The 24,378-nt window shown below is 46.3% G+C and overlaps 1 protein-coding gene, 1 long non-coding RNA gene, 1 other non-coding gene and 2 pseudogenes across 5 annotated transcripts; 3 read left to right on the forward strand and 2 right to left on the reverse strand.

The window, feature by feature from the left end:
* Positions 1-5,083: 5,083 nt before the first annotated feature.
* On the reverse strand, positions 5,084-22,580 carry LOC114198027 (uncharacterized). 3 transcript variants are annotated; one of them, XR_015766713.1, is made up of 4 exons: positions 22,503-22,580; positions 21,618-21,661; positions 20,029-20,129; positions 9,215-10,484 (listed from the first exon to the last, which is right to left on the reverse strand). It is a non-coding gene; the product is annotated as an uncharacterized LOC114198027 (long non-coding RNA). The 3 variants fall into 3 exon arrangements; XR_003607005.2 differs by lacking the exons at positions 9,215-10,484; positions 22,503-22,580 and adding an exon at positions 5,084-5,292 and having other exon boundaries at positions 21,618-22,419; XR_003607006.2 differs by lacking the exon at positions 22,503-22,580 and having other exon boundaries at positions 21,618-22,419.
* Positions 5,987-7,648, forward strand: CCT8L2 (chaperonin containing TCP1 subunit 8 like 2). Its single transcript, XM_028089283.2, is given in 1 exon segment — positions 5,987-7,648. A coding segment is annotated over 1 exon segment (1,662 nt).
* On the forward strand, positions 11,654-12,141 carry LOC114198024 (ATP synthase peripheral stalk subunit F6, mitochondrial pseudogene; annotated as a pseudogene).
* LOC114198026 (dynein light chain 1, cytoplasmic pseudogene) lies at positions 13,391-13,660 on the forward strand (annotated as a pseudogene).
* Positions 14,270-14,377, reverse strand: LOC114198031 (U6 spliceosomal RNA). Its single transcript, XR_003607009.1, has one exon. It is a non-coding gene; the product is annotated as a U6 spliceosomal RNA (small nuclear RNA).
* Positions 22,581-24,378: the final 1,798 nt, after the last annotated feature.

The raw sequence follows: 24,378 nt of genomic DNA on the forward strand, positions 1-24,378 counted from the left end.
GATTTCCAGAGTCTTTTCTGACTAAATGCAGCTCTTTGAAATGGCTGAAATGAAGGCTATAATAAGATAGTCATTTGAATTCCTACTGGCTTTAATCCCTGCTGGCTTGTTCAAGTTTACTAAATTTACGGCCACAGGAATTTTGAGATTAGGGAGAAGCTGACTTGGTAAATGCAAACTAAAAATCAAAAGTGTCTGACTGTTAGAAATACAATATGTATATGCCTAATGATAAATTAATAAAGCGGTATATTTAAAGTTTTTTCATCACTTTTACATTTTTTTCCTGCACATTACACTTTCAAACATCAGATTACTGATCCAAATGTTTATCTGTGTTCATTACTGAAATTAGAGCAGTCATTTCCAACTCTGAGTTTCACATGCACAAAATTAAATATCAGGATAATTTACTTCAGTATACTTCTTCAGCACTTGGGAGAATTTAAGTGTCAGTATGGGCAAATGGCAAGTCACTCCTGCTGGAGAGAAGTTTTAAAAAGAAACAACTAGGGACCGAGAACAGAAAAGTGGCTAGAATGGATGAAAGGGTAAGAAATAGAGGTTTGTGCAGTGATGCTTCTGGAAAGAAACGATGATGAAGGATAGTAAGCCCAGCCTTAAATCTCCATTCCTTCGGCTACGGTGAGCAGACAAGCAGTTGGGATCTGTTTAAATAGGATGTCGGACTGAAGTTATCATGGGCAGAGCAAATAAAATATAACTCAGGATGCAAAGGAAGGATTCAAAGAATACCTGTTTAACATAAAGGTATTCAAAGGTTTTTCCATGTCCATAATCCAAATTTTGGAGCTCTGAGACCACAATGGCAAAAAATCCAGGAGTCATGTAGCTGAGGTTACTCAAAATTATAAAATCAGAAAGGCAAGAGTCTGGAAGCGCCAAATGCAAAAAGAAAAAAAATTTTTTTAAAAATCTACTTTTTAATAAGTACACATGTAGGCATTCTTAAAACGTAGTAGATATGCACCAAAATGTTAACAGCAACCTATCTCTGAAGGGTTGGATTACAAGGGACTTTCACTTTCTATATTACATTTTTCTGTAATGTTTGAATCTTTCAGAGCACATGCAGTATAATAAATATGTATTAAGTATTTAGAATATGGTTTGGGGGTGAGGATTGTTATCTACACCAAAGAAAAAGCAACATCTCATGGAACTAAGCAAAATAAGAACCTCAAAGTGTCTAGCAAAAAAAGTGATGATAAAAAGTCACAGTACAATACCCATTCTTACTAATTGGAGGCCTATAGATGTCATTGATATGGTCTTTATTTAGAGTTTGTCTGTTTTGCTTTGTTTTAGTGAATGTAAAATATTTATAACTCTCTCCCATTGGTTCACTAGCAATTGTCTCTTTTTTTTTTGTTTTGATTTGTTTTGTTTTCCTGTAAAGTCTTAAACTCCTGAGCGTTTTTTAGGAACGAAACTTTTACAGTTGTGGAGGACCACTGAAAACTTAAATTCTAGATCTTCTGATCTTTATGTTCATATTTTTACTGTTAAAGTTACACTTCAAAAAGTTGCTGTCAGAGGCTATCAATTTTTGTCCTTTTTCGGTGAAAAAAGGTTTTTAAAAGAATTTCAGGGGCACGTGCCTGGCTCAGTCAGTAGAGCATATAACTCTTGATCTCAGGGTTGTGAGTTTGAGCCCCATGTTGGGTGTAGAGGTTGCTTAAAAAATAAAAAAATAAAAATTTAAAAGAAAGTCATTTAAAATTAGTTCATATTTAGTCCACAGTGTGTTTTTAGCTTTGAAAATTCTTATTGCATTACATGAGTCATTTCAGTAATGCATACCATGTACCTGCTGGACAGAAAAATTAAAGGAAGAAACTGAGAAGTAATTAAACAGAACATTCACCTTCGAAAAAAATTTGTGGATGAGTGTGAGGCCTAAGTAGATGGTCTGCAGCACATTTCATATAGATAAGAATCTTGCCCTCTAGGGGTCTATGTTTTAAGCCTGGCACTACTTAGCAAGATAAACACAAAGAGGGCAAGCAGGCAACTGAAAAATAAACATGGGAAAACACACAAATAGATTAAATATTTACATCCATTGTGTACAAGACCATAGTTTTAATAGAAATGCATCTGGTGATATGGGGGGAAGGGCAGAGGTGGAGAAGTCAGCAGACAATTATGTCTATTTAGAAGAGGGATATAAAAACATTCTGCCAGCCAGTGTTATAAACTAGAAACCTACCCCAGCCTCCCCATCCCCCCCACCTCCCCCCCCACACACACTCTTAGGTTCCTCTCCTTTATTGATAATACAAGATTACTATTACATTAGTTTCCCAGGGCTCCTGCAACAAACTACCACAAGCTGGGGGCTTAAAACAACAGAAATTTATTCTCTCACAGTTCTGGTAGCTAGAAGTCCAAAATCAGGGGCACCTGGGTGGCTCAGTCATTAAGCGTCTGCCTTGGGCTCAGGTCATAATCCCAGGGTTCTGGGATGGAGCCCCTTATCGGGCTCCCTGCTCGGCTGGAAGCCTGCTTCTCCCTTTCCCACTCCCCCTGCTTGTGTTCCTTCTCTTGCTGTGTCTCTCTCTGTCAAAAAAATAAATAAAATCTTAAAAAAGAAGAAGAAGAAGTCCAAAATCAAGGTGTTGGCAGGACTGGTTCCTTGTGGTAGGCTCTAAGGAAGAATTTGTTCTATGCCTCTCCGCTTCTAGTGGGTGCCCACAATCCTTGGTGACCTTGGTTGCAGATGCATCACTCCAAGGGCCATCTTCCCTCTGTGACCTCACATGATGCTCTCTGTGTATGTGCCTCTTCTCTTCTTGTAAGGACACCAGTCATATTGGAATAAGAATCCACCCTACTACAGTATGACCTCATCTTAATTAATTGCATCTGCACCAATCTTATTTCCAAATAAGGTCACATTCTGAGGTTTGGGGAAGGATGTGTATGCTGGGGGGACAATATTCTACCCAATTTAGCTACCAAACAGCTTATATTGGTGCCTACCCCTCTTAGCAGATCAAAATTTCTATTGTTAGAAAAAGTATATATAATGGGTTAACTGCATGCAAAGTGTTCTGGGCACAAGATATTCACATTTATTTTACACCTAATCAATTTATCTGTAGGATAAATAAAATTAAAGTGAATTTAACAATGACAGTGTCCACATAGTAAAAAGTAATAGTAAAATTGCACTAGTAGTTCCTTGATTAGTTTTATCTGTGTAAAGGTAGAGCAAAAAACTTTGGTCCAAAATATACTGTTTGGGGCCTGATTTCAAGATCAAAGACAATGATCAGATCCTCACTTTCCCCTGTGCTGTGAGGTGAAATGGATGAAGATACCACAACATAAAATTATGAGAAAGTACTTCCTGCAGTGAAGTTGTTAAATTGATATAGATTTACAATGGAAATGGCACTCAAGTGTCCCACCCGTCACTCTTCACGTTGAAGTCTAAATTCCTTGGCATGGCCCCCTAAGCCTGCCACCCCCACAGCCAAAGTGTCTGTCCCTCCTTCCTGCCCCCCTTCCTCCTCACAGTGAGCTCCAGCCTTCAGAACTACCTCTGGCGGACCAGAAACTTTATTGGGCTGTCCCAACTCCCTTCCCTTCTCACGTGGCCAGTCCCTGCTTCTTTCAACCTCACTTCCATCCCTGACCACTGCTCTCCCCATGACAATGACTATGTACTCCCCCCATGCTTCTACAACACACCTGCTTTCCCCATCACAGCTCTCAGGGCCTGGAATGTATTCCACCCGACGCCCTTGTAGAGATGACTGCCATTTTCTACCTTACTCATCTTTTATCTCTATGACTTAGCAGTAACTCAATAAATAGTTGTGGAATAAGTGAAATAAAAGGGAAAATATATGTGTCGTGTAAGAGAAAGAGCTAAGATATCCTTACCGGAGTGTTTATCCCCCTGACCCCATACACCAGGAGTGTTCATTTTTAAAAAAGAAATTGTATCTTTATAAACAATGTAAACATGCATACTTTGCTACATTTTGTGTCAATTGTTACATTTTACATTTCTATAAAGAAACCCGCTAGTCATCTTTGCCCCTATGCCCGACATTTGTTATATGACACTCTTCTCAGGGTTATTGGCTTCCAGAAGCCGGGGCATGGAGGTTCACACCTGTTTCTAAAGGAGTCTCCAAAATCAAAAAAGGTCAAAATAGTTATCCACGGTCTTCAGACAGCATAATACCTCCTTAGAAACATTTCTCCCCTTCAACATAATGTTGAGGGGGAAAATGATTACAGAATAACTTATATAATAATCATACAATCCACTTATGGAAAACTGTAGAAATCCATGATAATCTGCTTATGAATATATGTGCAAGGTAACAATGTTCATCAAAATGCAAACAATGATGATCTCTGAGCTGGAATTCCAAATGACACTGGCTTTCTTTGTATTTTTTTTTTGTATTTTTCTTTTTAACTTTTATAATGAATAGCTATTATTTTTACAAAAGCAATCAAGTTGTTTTTCAAAGAAAAAGTTTTTTTCTCCAAAATTATCTCTATTTTAGCCTTAATTATATCTCACTCGCATAGATTTTTTTTTTTTTTTTTTTTTTTTTTTACTTTTCTTTCTTGCCATCATCTCGTCTGTGGAAATAGTATAACAATGCCCACCATACGATCATGACTCCTGACTGGTACAATCAGGTTCAGAGTTCTCCCCCCCACCCCACCCCACCCTGACCCCCGGGGGACAGCTGCTATTAAACAAAGTAAAAAGGGTTTTTCCAAATGAAAATGAATGGTATTGCTCGGTCTCTCCCCTACTCTTAATAATCATAATCTTTGTCTCTTCCAGCTGGTGCTCTGTCTAATGCCTGCAGAAGTTGTATTCATGGGGTGCAAATCTCTTCCCTTCCCTGGTGTCCATGTTCCTGTCCCTTTGTATTCCTCATTCCATTGAACATAGTGGGTGCTCAATAAAGATTTATTGAACTAAAAAAGGAGCAATCATTACCCCAGTAGGCTCTATTTGAGGAAAAGAGGGAATGAGGGAGGGAGGGAAGGAGGGCTACTGGAAGGAAGGAACTGAAATTCTGGGAGTTGAGGGTAAGACTGGGGGGGCCTAAATTCATTCCCTGTGGTTGTCTACCTTTCCCACCACTGGGAGGCTACTCACTTGCGCTCAGCTGCCAACATTTCTATTCGTTTTTTCTGTAAGCTGTCAGCATCTTTCCCTCCCTTGTCTTGACCTGCCTTTGCCAGCTCAGGGACATCGTTGTCATTGGAAGGAGGAGCATCACACACCTGCAACCCGAAAGACAAACAGACCAATAAACACCGTAAAGAACCTGATGAACAGCACCAACGGAAAAGGTGGCCAAAAAGGATAAATAACACAACCTAGCTAGTAGTACATAGTCCTCCACAAGAAAGTAAAACAAAACCCTGCTTCCCACTCGGAAACTACAACACACAGCACAGGCACCACGGCTTGGTCAGAAATTTGAAGTGGGTGGGTGTTTTCACTTGATTTCCTCTCCACTGTCTCCAAAGTTTAAATGAAACTCTGAGGCCTGGCGCATACGTGTGTCCCTCCTCTGCCAGATGACCGGGCCTGACTTGTGCCTGCCCGCAGGGCCTCCCAAACTCTAAGCATCCTTCTGTGACCTCATTCTCTGTCCCCTGGTTCCATGTGCCGCTCTGTGACTTCATCACGGTCATGTGTGTTTCAGCTCCCCGAGCTTCAGAGGCCCCAAGAGCCCCGTTCCTTTCAGCTCAATCTGGGGGAGTGGTTGAGCGCTGAGCTCTCAGCAGATACATCCCTGCACCCGATCCTGGAGCGCCCACTTCTCCAGATCCCAGCGGGGAGCCGGGGGCGACATTCGGCTCCTTTTCCCACCGAGCCCTTGAGAAGCGTCAAAGATCAGCCGCCCGGGCGCCCCCGCCCCGGCCCCTAGAGCGCTTCGGCCGCGGGCCGGGCTCCCGCACTCGGCCGGCGATGGCCTGCAGAGCCACCTCGGCGCCGCCTCAGCTGCCTGAGCGGCTGGGGCCCGGGCCGAGGCAGCGCGCGAGGAGCCCGGGAGCGCAAGAGAGGCACCTGCTGAGCAGCGTGCCCGCGGCTCAGACCTTGGCCAGAGTCATCCGGCCTTGCTACGGCCCCCACGGCCGGCAGAAGCTCCTGGTCACCGCCAGAGGAACCACCGTGTTCACGGGCTACGCCGCGGCCATCCTCCGGGCCCTGGAGCTGGAGCACCCCGCCGCGCGGCTCCTGCGCGAAGCGGCCCACACGCAGGCGGAGAGCAGCGGCGACGGCGCGGCCTTCGTGGTTCTGCTGGCGGAAGCCCTGCTCCAGCAGGCCGAGCACCTGCTGCGCGCCGGCCTGCCCCGCTCGCAGCTGCTCCAGGCCTACGCCGCGGCGACCGCGGAGACCCTGGCCCTGCTGCCCTCCCTGTCCGTCCGCTCCCTGGGGCCTTTGGAAGATCCCTTTTGGGCCCTCTATTCGGTGATGAACACCCACACCGCGTCCCAGATGGAATGCTTGACCAGGCTGGTGGCCCAGGCGTGTTGGGCCACCAAGGAGAGGGACGGCAGTTTCCGCCGCGAGCGCGTGGGGGTGTGCACCCTGCGAGGGGGGCGGCTGGAGGACTCGTGCCTGCTCCCGGGGCTGGCCCTGTGTGCGAAGCCCCGCGGGCAGGTGATCACGGTGCTGACCGGCGCCAGGGTGGCTCTCTTTGTCTGCGCCTTCGGTCCTGCCAGCCCAAATGCTCCGGCAACGGCCCGTCTCTCTGGTCCTGATGACCTAACTAAATTCAGGAAAGGAAATGAACAGTTGATAGAAAAGCAAGTAGCCCAACTGGTAGCTGCATGCATTAATGTGGTGGTGGTATTGGGGGACATCGATGAGAATACACTGACACAAGCTGATAGGTACGGCATCATGGTGATTCAAGCCAGGTCCCGGGGGGACATGGTCTACTTGAGCGAGGTGTTGGGCACACCTTTGATGCCATATCTGCTTCCTCCCCTGAAGCCAGGAAAGTGCCAGAGGGTATACCTGCAGGAGCTGGGGGAAGGTTTGACTGTAGTATTTGAATGGGAATGTTCAGGTACCCCTGCCCTCACCTTGGTCCTCAGGGGGGCCACCGCTGAGGGGCTAAAGGGTGCAGAGCAGGCTGTCTACCATGGCATTGATGCCTATTTCCAGTTGTGTCAGGATCCCAGACTGCTCCCTGGAGCGGGGGCCACAGAGATGGCTCTGGCAAAAATACTCTCAGAAAAAGGAAGCAAATTGGAAGGGCCCAATGGCCCAGCCTTCCTAGCATTTGCACAGGCCCTTCAGTCTCTTCCTGAAACCCTTGCAGAGAATGCAGGCTTGGTGGTCTCAGAGGTCATGGCAGAGATGAGCGGTGCCCACCAAGCTGGGAACTTCCTGGTAGGCGTGGGGGCTGAGGGGATAATAAATGTGGCCGACGAAGAGGTGTGGGACACCCTAGCAGCCAAAGCCCAAGGTCTTCGAGTGGTAGCTGATGTGGCTCTCCAGCTCGTGAGTGTAGATGAAATCGTACTGGCCAAGAAAAGTCCCATGAGTCAATAGGACTTGAATCCTGTTCCTAAGAAGGCAAGGCAACGCCCATCTCCGGTGAAGAAATCAACTCCTTAAACAATTAAGTAGCAACATCCTCAATAAAATGGGGATTGCCAAGGAAGGCACAATCCCCCGCAAAAAGAATGTTTGCCAGGTTTATTCCCTCCATGTTTGGTACTGTCCAGAGTCAGTTTCTTTAGATAAGAACAACAGAAAGGACCACAAGATAAAAGTCCTTTTCACTGATTTATCTTGTTTCAGATTCTTTACTTTTTTCATTTCCTGTTTCTCTCCATATTTTTTTTTTCCTCCAATAACAGCAGGATTCAATTCTATTAAAGATTTTTAAACTGAGTACCTGGGCTTTGGGGATGAAAAAAAAAAAGTACAGGAATCTCTTTCCAACTGCTTGAGTTATCCCCACACGATATCCTAATAAATGTGAATTTCTGTCTAGATGTCATGTTCACAATCTGAGAATGTCAGTTCCAGCTCACAGGAGCAGCTGCACATTCCTGTTGTGATTATTTGGGAAAAGAAGGGAATGTTACTTTAAGGCAGAGAAGGAGGAGAAAAGGAGGAAGAGAAAGAGACAAAGGGAAAATGAACCGGCAGGCAGAAATAAAATAAAATAAATTCTTGGCATGGGTAACGGAATAACACACACCTCAGAAGTGCACTAAGGTTGCTGTGTAGGGGAGGAAAACTGGGGAGCCCCTGGCACCAGGGTATCCCCGGTAGGGCTACGATTAGGGGTGGATGCCCCTGGGCACTGAAGAGGGACTTCGAGCAGAGCTGGGAGCAAAGCAGCACATTACTACCCAAAGCCTTTTCCACTTTAACCATCCAAGTTATTCTGCCTCTGGGAAAAGAGCAGAACCTAGGGACAGCATCTAGGTGATGGGAAGCTACAATCTCTTACAATCATTAAAAAAATAAAGAAAGAAAGAAAAAATACTTTAAGTATCTGGCAAGAGAACCAGACTCGAGAAACAAATGTCTTACAGTGGGCATATTAGCTTCAACAAAGCAAAACAAATGTGCAAAGATTCCTTTAAAACTTGGAAGAAGTGAAATCCTGAAAAGCTGTTAGTGAACAAAAGATGGGAAATGGAAATGTATAGAGCCATACTCATTTCTCATTTAAGATATATAAAACATCCTTGATGTGTCTTTCCTTGTTTTGTCTCCATTGTTATATTTTAGTGAATATAACTGCTTTCATATTCCCCCCTGCCCTCAAGTTCCATATCATTCTCATAGTCTCAAATTCCATAACAGTGATGATGATAGAAATAGGTAATATTTTAAAGCAGTCCAAACACACTTTATATACATTTTATATAGTCATCAAAACAAACTTATAAGAAAGGAGCTTGGTTAACTCTCAGTTGCAGGAGCTTCAAAAAAAAGTAATTGACCAAAGTCACACAGTAAATAGAAGAGGAAAATCCATTCTCTTCTTTGTTGTTTTATCACCCCAATCTTACATTCCTCAACTGTGATGTTTTCAGAGATATAACCCCTATGATTACAAAGAAAGTATGTCTTAAAGGCCTTCTGAAAATTTACAATGTGTTTTTTAAATCAGACAAAAAGCCCTGTTTATTGTATATATATGTATATATAAAAGACGGCTCTTGCTCACAGAGAACATTTTAGTTATATATCCAACACATATGTAATCCAAACAATGTAAGATCATGTATTTTAAAAGTCCTAAGTTTGACATATGGGGGATTTTTTGATAATTTATTTGGGGAGAAATCATATTGCAGCATTAACATCTCCTTTGCCCCTGGACAGACAGACAGACATACACACACACACACACACACACACACCATTTGTATACATGTAAAAACAAGTTAAAATGATCGAGGATAGTCTTACAAGGGACAAAGAAAGGGATAGCAGACACAAATTCAACTGGCATACGCTGAGAACTCTGAAGGTAAAAACACCTGACCCAAACTTGAAGCTTGAGGAGACAGAATTCAGGCATCTTATGGGATGTGCCGGGGAGGGCCTGGAGCTCACGCTGCTCAGGCTCCTGAACCGCCTTGGTTCCCATCTATCCCAAGACTGGTGGGTCAGCTCTTCGATTCTGTGAACTGCCAAGTATCCTTCAGATCAGTCTCCTTGAGTGAGCCAGACTTGCTCTCCCCTTCTTGAGAAAGCATTAGCAGCTCTAGAAGGGAAGGAAACATCATAGGACAGTGAAGGTGGCCACTGGGGCAGCTGGTAGACCAGGCTTAGGGAAGAGGAGCAGAATGGAGAGTCCGCTATTAGCTCAAAGTGCTTGGGTTCCTCTTAGCTTCAGTTGAGGACACCTCCTCTCCAGCCCACCTCCTGAGCTCTTGCTGCCCAAAGTGTGATGCCTGAACCAGGAATGGATCACCAATGTGGAAGCTCAGCCCTAACCCCCACTCCCCAGACCTACTATGTTAGAATCTGCACTTTAACATGAGCCCCAAGGGATGGGGTGCATATTAAAGTTTGGGAAGCATGGATTTAAGCAATGACCCAGATTAGCTCTAGCTTGATTATGCTTAGAGTATCTTAATATCTTTATGTTCTGTTTAAGGGTTAAAATATATGACTCGACAAATTTCTTTTCTCCTGCTGACTTTGGAAAAGTTCACCAGCATTTGATCTCAGTTTTACTGGATCCAATCCTGCTTCCAAGGTTACAAGATCAAGGGTCTCAGGTTTTCCAAAGGCCCACAAAGTTGGCTACATATTTCTCTTCCAAGATGGGCTTCTCTTCAACTCCAGCAGCAGCTGAATTTCGGAAACGACACATCCTATCGCACGTTCCTTATGGAACTTGCTCCTGGTGGACTGTCTGTTCTTCCATCCCCAATTCCTTCCAGTTTAGCAACTTTGTTTTATGGGACTCTGGGTTGACCTGGCAAACAGAGAGCAAAGAAACAAGATCCAGAGAAAAGAGGAAAGGAAAATGAGAACTCTGAGTCCTGGGGAATGAGAGACATGAGTGCCTAGGTTGGGGCAGTGGAGGCTAGGGGGCTGAGTCATGAGAAATGCTCCATCCATTTGGGCACTAGAGAGCACGGACCCAAGATTGGAACCTACAAAAATACCGGAGTCCTAAAGACAAAAAAAAAAAAAAAAAAAAAAAAAGCCATTGATTCCAAACTGCGAAAAGATCAAAACAACAGGAAAGTGTTGCCAGTAGTTTGTTTCACTCCTTTGTCTGTATGAACCTCTTCCCAAGAGTCCCTTCTGAGGCCAGCCCTTATGACAGAAGCTCTACCTTCTTGGCCTACAAGTCCGAGGTCGCTTAAGTGCAGAAGCCAAGAGAGAGAGAAAGGTAAGATTAAAGAGAAAAAACCCCAAAACACCAAAACTGGGACATCTGAATGGGGAGAAAAGAGAATATGAAAGCTCAGGGACCCGACAATTTCATTTGTAAATAAGCAAAACTGGATTTGTTTGTTTGTTTTAAATTTATTTATTTGAGAGAGAGCACAGGCACGGGTGGGCGAGGCAGAGAGAGAGGGAGAGAAAATCCCAAGCAGATTCCACGCTGAGTGCGGAGCCTGACGTGGGGCTCAATCCCAGTACCTCGAGATCATGATCCAAGCCAAACCCAAAGCTGGATGCTTAACCAACTGCACCACCGAGGCGCCCCCTAAGCAAAACTAGTTTTTTTTTTTTAAAGATTTTATTTATTTATTCATGAGAGACAGAGAGAGAGAGAGAGAGGCAGAGGGAGAAGCAGGCTCCCAAGGAGCAGGGAGCCTGATGCGGGACTCGATCCCAGGACTCTGGGATCATGACCCGAGCTGAAGGCAGACGCCCAACCATCCGAGCCACCCAGGCGCCCTAAGCAAAACTAGTTTTAAGATTTGCTTGGACCCTATCAGCTGGACTGATGTAAATTGCACATGTTCACACCCCCATGACCACTTCCATTTCTGCTTGAGCCTTTCTAGAACAGGGACCAATGGTTGATGACCCTTCACCGTGAATGTGAGGGTTGTGAGTGACACTGTTAAGAATTAACTGATGGAGAACGGTCGCGGCTGTGGAGGCTCTGGCAGCTCGGGACTGAGTGCAAGTAAGAGAATCACCATGATTCTTCGGAGGCTCTTCAGGTTCTCCTCTCTCATTCGGTCTGCAGTCTCAGTTCATTTGAGGAGGAACATTGGTGTTACAGCAGTGGCATTTAATAAGGAACTTGATCCTGTACAGAAACTCTTCGTGGACAAGATTAGAGAATACAGAACTAAGTGACAGGCACCTGGAGGACCCGCTGATATTGGCCCAGAGTACCAGCAAGACCTAGAGAGGGAGCTTTTTAAGCTTAAGCAAATGTATGGTAAAGCAGACATGAATACGTTCCCGGACTTCAAATCTGAAGATCCTAAATTTGAAGTCATCGAAAAACCCCAGTCCTGAAGAAAGAATGTAAAATTTATTTGGTAACTTGTCCTAGATTAGTTGTACAACTGTATCAGAATAAACATACATTTCTCAGCTGTCAAGTGTTCTTTTAATTCTGATTCCAAATAAATTATTTGGTGATGTTGGGTCTACAAAAAAAAAAAATTAACTGATGGGCTACTTCCTGCTGTGATATACGGAAAAATCCCCCTCATACTCAGTTACCTGATTAAGATAATTATGCCAGGGAAAATTGTCCTTGTAGTGCTAAAATGTCGAAACCTGCAGTAGGCACGGATCTCAGAATGCCTGATTCCAAAAATAGCTCACTTTTCTCCCACAACATCAACCCCCACCCCCTTCATATACTATAGATCCCCTTCCTAACTGGGGAGGGAGAGGAAGAGGCTGGGTGGGAACGAGGGAAATGTTGGCAAGATGTCTAAGGGGCTCACCTCCCAATGGGTTCTAAGAACTGAAAAACGAGGGACCGGACAATAGAATCTCCAGGACAGTTTGGGGGTCTGAGAACAGAGGAGATTCTCTGCTTACAATCAGGAACCCTGGAGCCCCAGAGGAGTTCCGTGTGCCAATGGGATAGAGCAAAAATGCCTGTAGGCGGTGGCAGGAAGAAAGGGCAAGAGAATCTGAGAGCAGTCAGGTGCTCTCCTCCCAAGAAGGAGATGAAGAATTGACATGGTTGAGGTCTGGAATGACCGAGGAGAAATGTGAAGGGACCAAATTTACCTGGAATTAACTAGATTAATTATTCTACCATTAGGCAGAAAACAAGTGGGAAAAGAAGTATTAAAATCATTTAATTACAGAAAGACATCTACACATGCTTCCTATACGTTGAGTTCAGGGCTTGAAAGTTCAAATTCTCTACAAATGTAAAGACTGAGTAAGGAATTCAGACACTGTCCTGCATGCATTACCAAGGGAACTAGATGTTGGTTATTGCAGAGCTAATTAAGAGAGACTAGATGCTGGTTAGCAAAACAATGCTAATCTTTCTGTAATGTGGCACATATTCAAGATGCGGTTTTAGGGCACCTGGGTGGCTCAGTTGGTTAAGCAACTGCCTTCGGCTCAGGTCATGATCCTGGAGTCCCGGGATCGAGTCCCACATTGGGCTCCCTGCTCGGCGAGGGGCCAGCTTATACCTCTGGCCCTCCCCGCTCTCATGTACTCTCTCTCTCTCTCATTCTCACTCTCTCAAAATAAATAAATGAATCTTTAAGAAAAAAGATGCGGTTTTATTCATTATACAAGTTTTTTTTAAAATGGCTCTCTACAGATGCACCATGGCTTCGGTAGCGACGGTAGCTCCCACTGGGTCTGAGTGTCGCCAGCCCCTCCCCCAGGAGACCATTGCAGTTGGCCGCCCCCTGCTCCTTGATAACCATGTGCCACCGAAAGGCTGTGATCAAAAACACTGATATGTCGGAGGAGATGCAACAGGACTCAGTGGGGTGTGCGACTCAGGCGTTGGAGAAATATAACGTAGAGAAGGACATTGCAGCCCATATTAAAAAGGAGTTTGATGAGAAGTACAACACCGCTTGGCACTGCATTGTGGGGAGGAAATTTGGTAGTTATGTGACACATGAAACCAAACACTTCATCTACTTCTACCTGGGCCAAGTGGCCATTCTTCTGTTCAAATCTGATTAAAAGCATGGACTATGTCACACACCTAGTGATCATCCAAAACCAAGGACTGCAGCCTAAATTCTTCAGCCTTGCTTAGGGGAACACCTCGATCTTTGAACCTTTATTGTGGTGTTTTGTACAGGGCAGTCTCTGTACAAATTTTTTGTGGTTATAAAACAACTAGCAAAACAGCTTACATTTGTATTTATTTTCTATTCCATACCTCTACCCCATGTTTTTTCTCCTCAAAATCCATTCCTTTCAAAATAAATCTGTTGGAGAAAAAAAAATGGCTCTCAACAAGTTTTCTTTTAACTCACTGGAGGCATCAGATATGAAAAGTAGATCCCAGTGAGTTTAGGGAAGATAGCCTTTCTAAACTTTACTGAACTCACAATGAAAAACATTTTCAGGGGCGCCTGGGTGGCTCAATCGATTAAGTGGCTGCCTTCGGCTCAGGTCGTGATCCCAGGTCGAGTCCCCAGGTCATGATCCCAGGTCGAGTCCCCCATTGGGCTCCCGGCTCAGTGGGGAGCCTTCTTCTCCACCCTCTGCCACTCCCCCTGCTTGTGTGCGCTTTCTCTCAGACAAATAAATAAAATCTTTTTTTTAAGATTTTATTTATTTATTAAAAATATGGAATGCTTCACGAATTTGCGTGTCATCCTTGCACAGGGGCCATGCTAATCTTCTCTGTATCATTCCAATTTTTAGTATATGTGCTGCCGAAGCGAGCACAAAATCTTAAAAAAAAAAGATGTTTTCATATCCAGACTGTCATTAATCTTTTTAAACATCTTAATACCTGTGTATTCTGACTCCTATGTCCACACTTCAGAACCCCATATTTGGGCGCCTGGGTGGCTCAGTCATTAGGCGTCTGCCTTTGGCTCGGGTCATGATCCCAGGGTCCTGGGATCGAGTCCCACATTGGGCTCCCTGCTCGGCGGGAAGCCTGCTTCTCCCTCTCCCACTCCCCCTGCTTGTGTTCCTGCTCTCGCTGTCTCTCTCTCTCTCTGTCAAATAAATAAATAAATAAAATCTTAAAAAAAAAAAAAGAACCCCATCTTTGCAGAGGCCCCTACTCTGGGTGCTTACCGGAGCTTACTCTCTTGGGAGGCAACCAAGCTCTGAACAAGTTTTCCCCTCCAGAAAAGATGAGATCTGTCAGCCAATCTCAGTCTTCCCTGTTTAGATGCAAAATATTACATGGTTCACATTTCATTAATACATTTTTAAAAAGATTTTATTATATATTTATTTGAGAGAGTGAGCAAGTGAACAGGGGTGAGGGGGAGAGGGAGAGAATTACAAGTCGACTCCATGATGAACATGGAGCCCTATGCAGGACTCGATCTCACAACCATGAGATCATGACCTGAGCTGAAACCAAGAATCTAGCGTTCAACTGACTGAATCACCCAGGCGCCCCTTATTCCTGCATTTGTTGTGATAAAAAACCCGTTTCAATTTTATTAATGTGATTTATTTACAAAAGGTATAATAATCTATTGCAATATTGTTTCATGAGAAAAATAATTTCCAAAGTTGCTTGTGATATTTTTTACATTAGATTTTGAGAAGAATCTGCACATGCCTTAATTCCTGAAACTAAAGAGAAAACATTTCAAAATATACTCAGATGTTATTGGAATTTAATTTTTTTTAAAGATTTTTATTTATTTATTGAGAGAGAGAGAGAGAATGGTAGAGAGAGAGCATGAGAGGGAAGAAGGTCAGAGGGAGAAGCAGACCCCCCACTGAGCAGGGAGCCGGATGCGGGACCCGATCCCGGGACTCCAGGATCATGACCTGAGCCGAAGGCAGTCACTTAACCAACTGAGCCACCCAGGCGCCCGGAATTTAATTTTTTAAAAGATTTTATTTACTTGTCAGAGAGAGAGAGAGAGACACAGATATTATAAGCAGGGGGTGCAGCAGGCAGAGGGAGAAGCAGGTTCCCCGCTGAGCAAGGAGCCCAATGGGGGACTTGATCCCCCAGGACCCTGGGATCATGACCTGAGCCAAAGGCAGATGCTTAACTGACTGAGCCACCCAGGCATCCCTGGAATTTAAATTTTTATTTTTATTTTATTTATTTATTTTTTAAAGATTTTATTTATTTGACAGAGAGAGACACAGCGAGAGCAGGAACACAAGCAGGGGGAGTGGGAGAGGGAGAAGCAGGCTTCCCGCGGAGCAGGGAGCCCGATGCGGAACTCCATCCCAGGACCCTGGGATCACGACCTGAGCCGAAGGCAGACGCTCAACAACGGAGCCACCCAGGCGCCCTAAAATTTTTTTTTTAAATGGAGATGTATCTGACATATAACATTGTATTCATTTTAGGTATACAACATAATATTACAAATCTATGTCTATCTATCTATGTATGATAGAAATGTTTACCCTAATAAGTTAACATCCATCACCTCACAGCTACAATTTTTTTTCTTATGACTAGAACTCGATCTACTCACAGTTACAATTTTTTTTTCTTAGGACTTATGGCTAGAACTAGATCTACTCCCTTAGCAATTTTTTTTTTTTTTAAAGGGAGAGAGTGTGGGCAGGAGGGGTCGAAGGAGAGAGAATCTTAAGCAGGCTCCAGACCCAGCAAGGAGCCCAACACAGGGCTCAATCTCACCACCCTGAGATTATGACCTGAGCCAAAATCAAGTTGGATGCTTAACTGACTGAGCCACCCAGGCGCTCCTCCCTTAGCAACTTTCAAAAACATGGTACAGTATTACTAACTGTAGTCACCATACTGTACATGACACCCCCAGGAGTTATTTATAAATGGAAGTTTGTACCTTTTAACCAACTTCACCCATTTCACCCACCCCTTTATCCCCTGCCATCCTCTGACAACCACCAATCTGTTCTATGTATGAGTTTTTGTTTTGTTTTGTTTTTAAGATTCCACAAGTGAGATCATACAGTATTTGTCTATCTGACTTCACTTAGCGCAATGTTCTCAAGGTATATCAATGTTGCCGCAAAGGTAGAATTTCCTTTTTTTTGACTGAATAATATCCCATTCTATATATTTATATTCATAACTATACATATTATTACATTTTCTTTATCCACTCATCCATCAATGGCCTTAAGTTGTTTTCATATCTTGGCTATTATAAACAATGCTGCAGTGAACATGGGGGTATAGATAGCTTTTTGAGATAGTGATTTCATTTTCTTTGCATAACTACCCAGAAGTTAAATTGCTGGATCAGATGGTAGTTCTATTTTTAATTTTTTAAAAAAAGATTTTATTTATTTGACAGAGAGAAAAACCATGAGAGAAGAAAGGGGGAGTGGGAGAGGGAGAAGCAGGCTTCCCGCCGAGCAGAGAGCCTGATGTGGGGCTTGATCCCAGGACCCTGGGACCATGACCTGAGCCCAAGGCAGACACTTAACAACTGAGCCACCCAGGTGCCCCTATTTTAAATTTTTTGAGGAACCTCCACAGTTTCTATAGTGGCTGCGCCAATGTGCATTCTCACCAACAGTGCACAAGGGTTCTCTTTTTCTCCTCCACATCCTCGCCAACACTTGTAATTGTCTTTTTGATCACAGTCATTCTGACAGGTGAGGTGATAACTCACTGCAGTTTTGATTTGCATTTTCCTGAAGATGAGCGATGTTGAGCATCTTTTTTTTAAATTTTTTATTGTTATGTTAATCACCATACATCATTAGTTTTTGATGTAGTGTTCCATGATTCATTGTTTGTACATAACACCCACTGTTCCACGCAGAACGTGCCCTCTTTAATACCCATCACCAGGCTAACCCATCCCCCCACCCCCCTCCCCTCCAGAACCCTCAGTTTGTTTTTCAGAGTCCATTGTCTCTAATGGTTCGTCTCGCCCTCCGACTTACTCCCCTTCATTCTTCTCCTCCTGCTATCTTCTTCTTTTTTTTTTCTTAACATATTTTGCATTATTTGTTTCAGAGGTACAGATCTGTGATTCAACAGTCTTGTACAATTCACAGCTGAGCATCTTTTTATGTGTCTGTTGGCCATTTGTATGTCTTCTTCAGAGAAATGTCTATTTAGACTTATTTTTTAATCTGATTTTCCAGGGGGCTCTTGAGTTGTAAAAGTCCTTTATTGAAATTTAAAGTCTTGGGGTGCCTCGGTGGCTCAGTCGGTTGGGTGTCTGCCTTCAGCTCAAACCATGATCCCACGGTTCTGGGATCCAGCCCTACATCAGGCTCCCTGCTCAGCGGGGAGTCTGCTTCTCCCTCTGCCTCTGCCCCTCCCCCCACTGGTGCTCTTTCTGTCAAATGAATAAGTAAAATCTTTAAAAAAAAATGTAAAGTCTTAATTCAGATGTCCCATTATCACAGCATAAAGGTACCATCCACAGAGATTGGTATGCTAAAGCTACTGTCACAAGTTAAGCTTTCTGAGTTTTGCATACATTTTACTTTGTCCTATGATATGATATGGACTATGTAGATTTTTTTTTTTTTAAGAGAGAGCGAGTGAGCAGGAGGGAGAGGGAGAGAATCTGAAGCAGACTCCACACTGAGGGCAGAGCCTGACACAGAGCTTGATCCCAAGACCCGAGATCCTGACCTGAGCTGAAACCCAGCAAACCACGCTTAACCAACTGAACCACCCAGGTGCCCCAGCACAGTGTAGTAGAGAATGAGAATGTCGTTAATGATATAGAAGTATTAATGTAAAAAATATTTAGTCAGAGAAAATATTCCTATCGTCCTTTTCATTACAGTTTACTTCATTTTCTATTATATTACAAAGTCATTAGGTATAATTGCTTTCCTCCCCCCTTATTTTCTGTGTTTTTTCTCCACTGGTTCATTTCATCTACTTCTCACCCATTTATTTATTTTTTTATTTCTATGCCTGTGCTTTCTACTTTTTTCATCAACTTCTACTGGTCTCATTACAGTAATTAATCCTGTTTGCCTTTTATTCTACAGTTGCTTTTTTTTTTTTTTAAATGAGGAAATCAGGGCAGTTTTACTTATAATGGGCTACAAGACCCGGGGCTTGGGTGAGCGGCGGGATGAGGCCCCACCCAGGCCTCCCGCTTCTCTGGCAGCTTCTTTCACAAGCCTTTATTCATCTCCTTAAACACTTCAGAGGTGACTGTGGACAGGGTCAGCTCCTCATGTCCCATGGACAGGCCACAGAAGCAGGAGTCTCCGGGCGAGGGTGCTTGTGTGCGTGAGCGTCGGCTCACGGGCCTAAGGCCCGGTGACCCAGCCGTCCTCTCCTTCTGGAAGGGCCCCGAGCTACCAGCCGCCGCAGGCAATCCCACCTGATGGTCTTGCACCTGGCTGGATCAGTGAGCGGAGCATGTGACTCTTGATCTTGGGATTTTAAGTTCAAGCCCCCACATTGGGTAGAGAGATTACTTAAACATAAAATCTAGAAAAACATAACTACCCAGAAACAAGATTTCAGTTTGGTCAACCAGCAAGGACTCTTAATCAGGCAAACTTGGCTAATATGGGACTGTAAAAATACCCCTTAGATCTCCTGCTGCAGGGAGGCCAACTGGTGAAGCCCCTCAGCTGCTGGTCTCTGAACCCAGCGCCTCAATCTTGGGAAGGGAACATGGGCTCCAGCACTCTGGTCAGCCTGGCCAAAGCCATCTCTGAGCTACATTGCAGTCAGGGACCTTCCTACCCACTCTCCCTCCTCTGCCTCCCCTACACCGGGCTCAGAGCTCCCTGCCTTCTCCAAACCTCTCCCCTTTCTTCCCTCATAGATATTTCCTTCTATAAATCTCTTGCATGACAATCCTGTCTTGGCATCTACTTTGCAGAGGAACTGAAGTAACACAGGATGGTAAGACATAAATACAGGATTACTCTGTGACAGATTGCCTCTTCCTTGCACTAGACTTGTCCTTCCAAGTGAGTGACTCTCCTCTTCTGAAAAGTCACTCAAGGCCAGAGAACTTCAATTTAATAACCAGCTACCACACCCTACCTCCACCTAAGAGCCGCTCCCCACACCACTCCCTAATTGGCATAGCTCAGGTCCCACCTGGACTGCAGCCTGACACCCTCCCAACTACCAAACAAGTGTGTGTGCGTGCAACTGTGAGCACGCACAACACCCCCCCACCACCACACACACACTTTCCTCTTTCCCGTGTGTTATTATTCATTTCCAGGAGTCAACGAAGCTTATCCCGAAGACCTTTCTCCTTTTAGTAAGGCTTTACTACTAAATGAATAATAATTAAAACAGCCTTGCATAAGAATAGCATTTCTGTTACTTTCTCAAACCTTTCCTAGTAAACATTATCTCATTTGAGCCGTGTGGTAACTGTGACTGTAGATAGGACTAGTATCATCAGCCCCACTTCACAGAGGAAGAAACTGAGACACAGACTAACCTCTGTGGGTGTCAATTTCCAAGTCCGTCCAATGAAGACTTGAATCCTATGACCTCTGAGTCCTCGTCTCCTTTGAAAATGGTATTATTTTCATGATTTGTCTGAAATTGCAAAGCTAGTGGTTAGGGGTAGATTAGAGATATGAGATGAATGCCTTTTGGTGCCAGGCTAATTCTCCCACACCATGTTTTCTTTGCTGACAACAAGACCAGCGGACGCCTGGGTGGCTCAGTTGGTTAAGCGACTGCCTTCGGCTCAGGTCATGATCCTGGAGTCACGGGATCGAGTCCCGCATCAGGCTCCCTGCTCGGTGGGGAGTCTGCTTCTCCCTCTGATCCTCCCCCCTCTCATGCTCTCTCTCTCATTCTCTCTCTCAAATAAATAAAAAAATCTTAAAAAAAGAAAAAAACCAAGACCGGCTAACATTGATTAGCTGTCCCCATCTGCCATGCCCTGTGCTAATGACTTACGGGGCACTGATGAAGACCTGCCCATCATCCACCCTCGGAGTTCTACCCATCTGAAAGTAGATTTCAGTTCCACACACACTTATCAGGAGCTGACACCACCCCTGCTCTAAGAATATGCTCCTGTTCGTTTAACCTGATCAACATTTTCTGTTCTCCAGGTGACAGTCACTGGTCTAGGGCTGGGCCCAGGCCCAAACGGTCCAACCAGGGTGAACTCGAAGATTCTGGCCTGGATGCAGGAACGGAGGTGTACTCTCCCCTACCGGATATAAATCAGGAAGCACTGTCTTTATTGCTTCTGGCAGCCTTTCTATGGTCCCAAGAGGAAGCCACAGGATTCTTGCTTGGGCCAATAGTTTTTAGCAGCTAAAATCTGACATGTCTATATCCCTAAAACTGAACAATCAACACAAACAAAGACAGATGAGGTCATTGAGACCCAGAGAGTTACTAGACGTAGCCAGGCTCGCACTGCATGTTTGGGGAGTTGAGGATTACATTTCAACTCTCCACCAATGGACCCAGGGTTCTCCTGGCCTCAGGAAGTACAGAAGGCACTCCAGTGCAGAGATTCTTGAGAAAATGAATCAGAGTTGTAGCTGCTGAACAGACCAAAGAAGTACGTTTGAAGGGGAGAAAGGAGAAACTAGAAGGGGCTTCCTTCTATTCTGCTTTCCTGCCTAAGACAGAAAGATGACAGGGCCCCAGCTGAGCTCAATGGTAACACTGAACCAGAAATCTTTCCCTTCCCCCACCTCAACCTTCTGTAAAGCAAAGAGCCTCTGGGACTGCCCCAAAGGAAGAAGGCGTTGCCTGCCAATTATCTGCCTACCTGGGGTCAGGGTGAGGGCAAGGCAGTGAGGACATACTATGAACGGCTAGAAAAGAGATGGGCAAAAGGCCCTGTTTCTCACTCACCTTGTCAAAGAATAGCCAGAAATAAAGCACACACAAATTAAAGAAACACAAAACATTTACAAACAGAATACCTATTTTTCCAACTCTTGCATACAAGGGTTGTCTACACAATTTTGGCAGAATCAGACATGGACAGTTTGGTTAGTCCATTTGATCACAGACAACAGCATTCATTTATTCATCAAGGATTTAAGTACCTACCTTATGTCCTAGAGATGTGCTCACATCCTAATGGTGAAGGGCAGCTGAAGGGGAACAGACCATAACAAGTAAATAAACAAGATGATTTCAAACCCTGCTCATGCTCTGCAGGAAATAACAGGGTGATAGTCAGGTGGGAGGGGCCATACTTGAGCTATGCTGTCAGAAATGTCTCCCTAGAGTGACACATGAGCTAAGCCATGTGAGTCTGAAGAAAAGCTAATCTAGCTAAGTCAGGAGACAACAGCAAGTGCAAAGGCCCTGTGGCAAAAAGTGCTTGGCAGAAAGATGGGCAGTGTGCCTGGAGTGTAGTAAGCTCAAGCTGGAGAGGCAGCCAGGACCCCATAGGGCAGGGCCTTGGAGGAGGTGGCAGGTGGGGGCTTTGTGCAGTGCCAATGCAGCTGGAAATACCAGTCTGCCATTCTTCTGTGTATATTAATGAGCCATGATGGACTCTCCCAATGGACCTCTGGTGTCTGACCTGGGTTGAAGTTTGAGATCTCCCACTGCAATGGCCTTGGGAAAGCTACTTGAGTCTCCTCATTTAAACAATCAAGGGTTTGAAGCCAAAAGACTTGTGTAGGGATTACTTCCAAATCTCAGCATTATCAATTTATCCTTAAAGTCAAAAGCGGACACTTACAAAACTAGCCCAAATTTTAGAAGAAACACAAAATTTAAATTGTTAGCATACTGCGTGAACAATCGATGTGAGTACCCCCTGGGGAAAAACGTATTATACTGTCGGGATAATCAACGCTGTCATTGCAGTCTCAACTCGGGCCCTTGTGAGAACTCAATCTCCATCCTGGGTCTGGGTGGATCTGGGAATTCCGGCTCATTTTCCGTTTCAAAGACTCAAAGCAATACCACCTTAATACTAACATTCATCGCGTCGGCGCCAGCCCTCCGCCCCGCAGCACCGGACGGTCCCCCAGGGCCGGCTTCGCGGGCGGGGGGCGGGGCTGGGAGGGAGGGGGCGTAATTGAAGAGTGGGGCGGGGAAAGGGACCCGCGCTGAAGACCTTACAGATGGACACCGGGAGGAAACCTGGGGAAGACGTTGTCTGCCTCCAATTCGGGGAGAAAGGTGCAGCGGAGTGACGCCAAGAGGTGGAAAGGGGCAGGAGGCGAGCGAGCGGGCAGCGCAGGGCGCGGAGCCCCAGGGGTAGGCGGAGCAGCGGAGCGGGCGCGCCGCGGGGCTCGGCTCCCGGGGCGGCGGAGGGGAGGTAGGGAATGCTGGGAGTGGAGAAGAGGCGAGGGACCCGAGCAGGGCTCGGGAGGACGAGGGAGGCCGGCCACGGAGGACCGTGGACTGACGTCGCGCCCAGAGGCCAGCGGGGGCTGCCTCCTCAGGAGGGGCCGCTGGGAGGGGGTGGGGCGCCGGGCGGGAGGCCAATGGGAGGGCGACCCGGGACGGGGCGGGGCGGGGCGCCGGGAGGCTCGAGGCCAAAATTGGAGGGGGGGCCGAGTGGAGGAGGGGGCGGGGCGCCAGTAGACTTGAGGCCAATGGGGGGGGCAGACAGAGGTAGGGGCGGGGCGCCGGCCGGTTTAAGGCCAATGGGGTTGAAGTAGAGGCGGAGGCGGGGCGTCGGGCGGCTCGAGGCCAATGGAAACACGAGTTCGAGTAGGGGCGGGGCGCCAGGCGGCGAAAGGGCCAATGAGAGGCTGAGCCGGGGACGCGGGTGGCCGTGGGGACCGACGCCTGGGGAGAGGGACCCGGAAGGCGGTGGGGGCGGGGAGCCGTGCTGACAACCTGTCAAATCCACTTTGGGGCGAACTAGGTCACGCGCCTCCCCGAGCCAGGGCGCTCCCGCCCTGCGAGGCCCGGCGGGTGGCCCGCGGGCCCGGCCCGGCGGCTTCCTCTTCCTGCTGGCGCTGGGGGCGGGGCGGGGCGGGCGCCGGGGCACCTGCCTCCCCGGCCCTGTGGCGGCCGCTCGTTCTCCCACTGCTCCCAGGCGCTCCTCTGCCCGGGCTCTGCTTGAGACAGCCGGGCCCACCGCGGCGCCGCAGCTGAAAACAGGGCCCGCCGGGCGGCCCTCCGAAGTTGAGAACTCCTCACGCCGCTGCTCGCCCGCTGGGGACAGTTGCGCGGTCCCCGCGGGCCCGCGTTTGCGGAAGCCGTCGCCCGACGCACTACTTGGCGCGGAAGGAGCCGCGGGCGGAAGGAGCCGGCGCGCCGCGGTCGGAGCCGTGCGGGGGGTAGGGTGGGCGGGGGGATGCGGCCCGAGCCCGGCCCCGCGGCGGTGTGCACGGAGCCGCCCCGCCCCGCGCCGCCCCCGCCGCCTCGCCGCCGCCCGGTCACCTGCCCCCGCGGGGGAGAGAGCAGGCGGCTGGCAGCGGGCGGGCCCGGGGTGGCGGGGGCGGCGCTTTGTGTCCCTGGTGTAGCGGGTGGAAGGGGGAAGCTCTCCCGTCTGTCCGGCCCTTGTCGTCATTCGGACACTTCTCCCTGCTTGAGCTCGGACACGTAGTTCTCGAATTGTTTCCAGGCGAATGAAAGGAAATAAAAGCCTCAATTAGAAGTCAGCACTATACAAGTCCCGGGGATTATAAATTTGCTCCAACATCACCATGTGGGATTTATGCCCTTGCACTTCTGCTTAGACCATACGTCCATTTCTCTTCAATATGGATCCTTAATAGAGCTGTATCCGCTTTTTTAAGTTCTTCAAAATGGATGTTGATGCAGTCTCTAATTACCAATACTTACGTTAATGGATCGATTCTGTTCTTCATTATTTCGCAATGCAGATTTACTTAGA

Source organism: Eumetopias jubatus, unplaced genomic scaffold, assembly GCF_037043125.1.
Source record: "Eumetopias jubatus isolate StellerSeaLion01/CBP00866 unplaced genomic scaffold, mEumJub1_p1.0 scaffold_14, whole genome shotgun sequence".
Taxonomy (NCBI): Eukaryota; Metazoa; Chordata; class Mammalia; order Carnivora; family Otariidae; genus Eumetopias; species Eumetopias jubatus.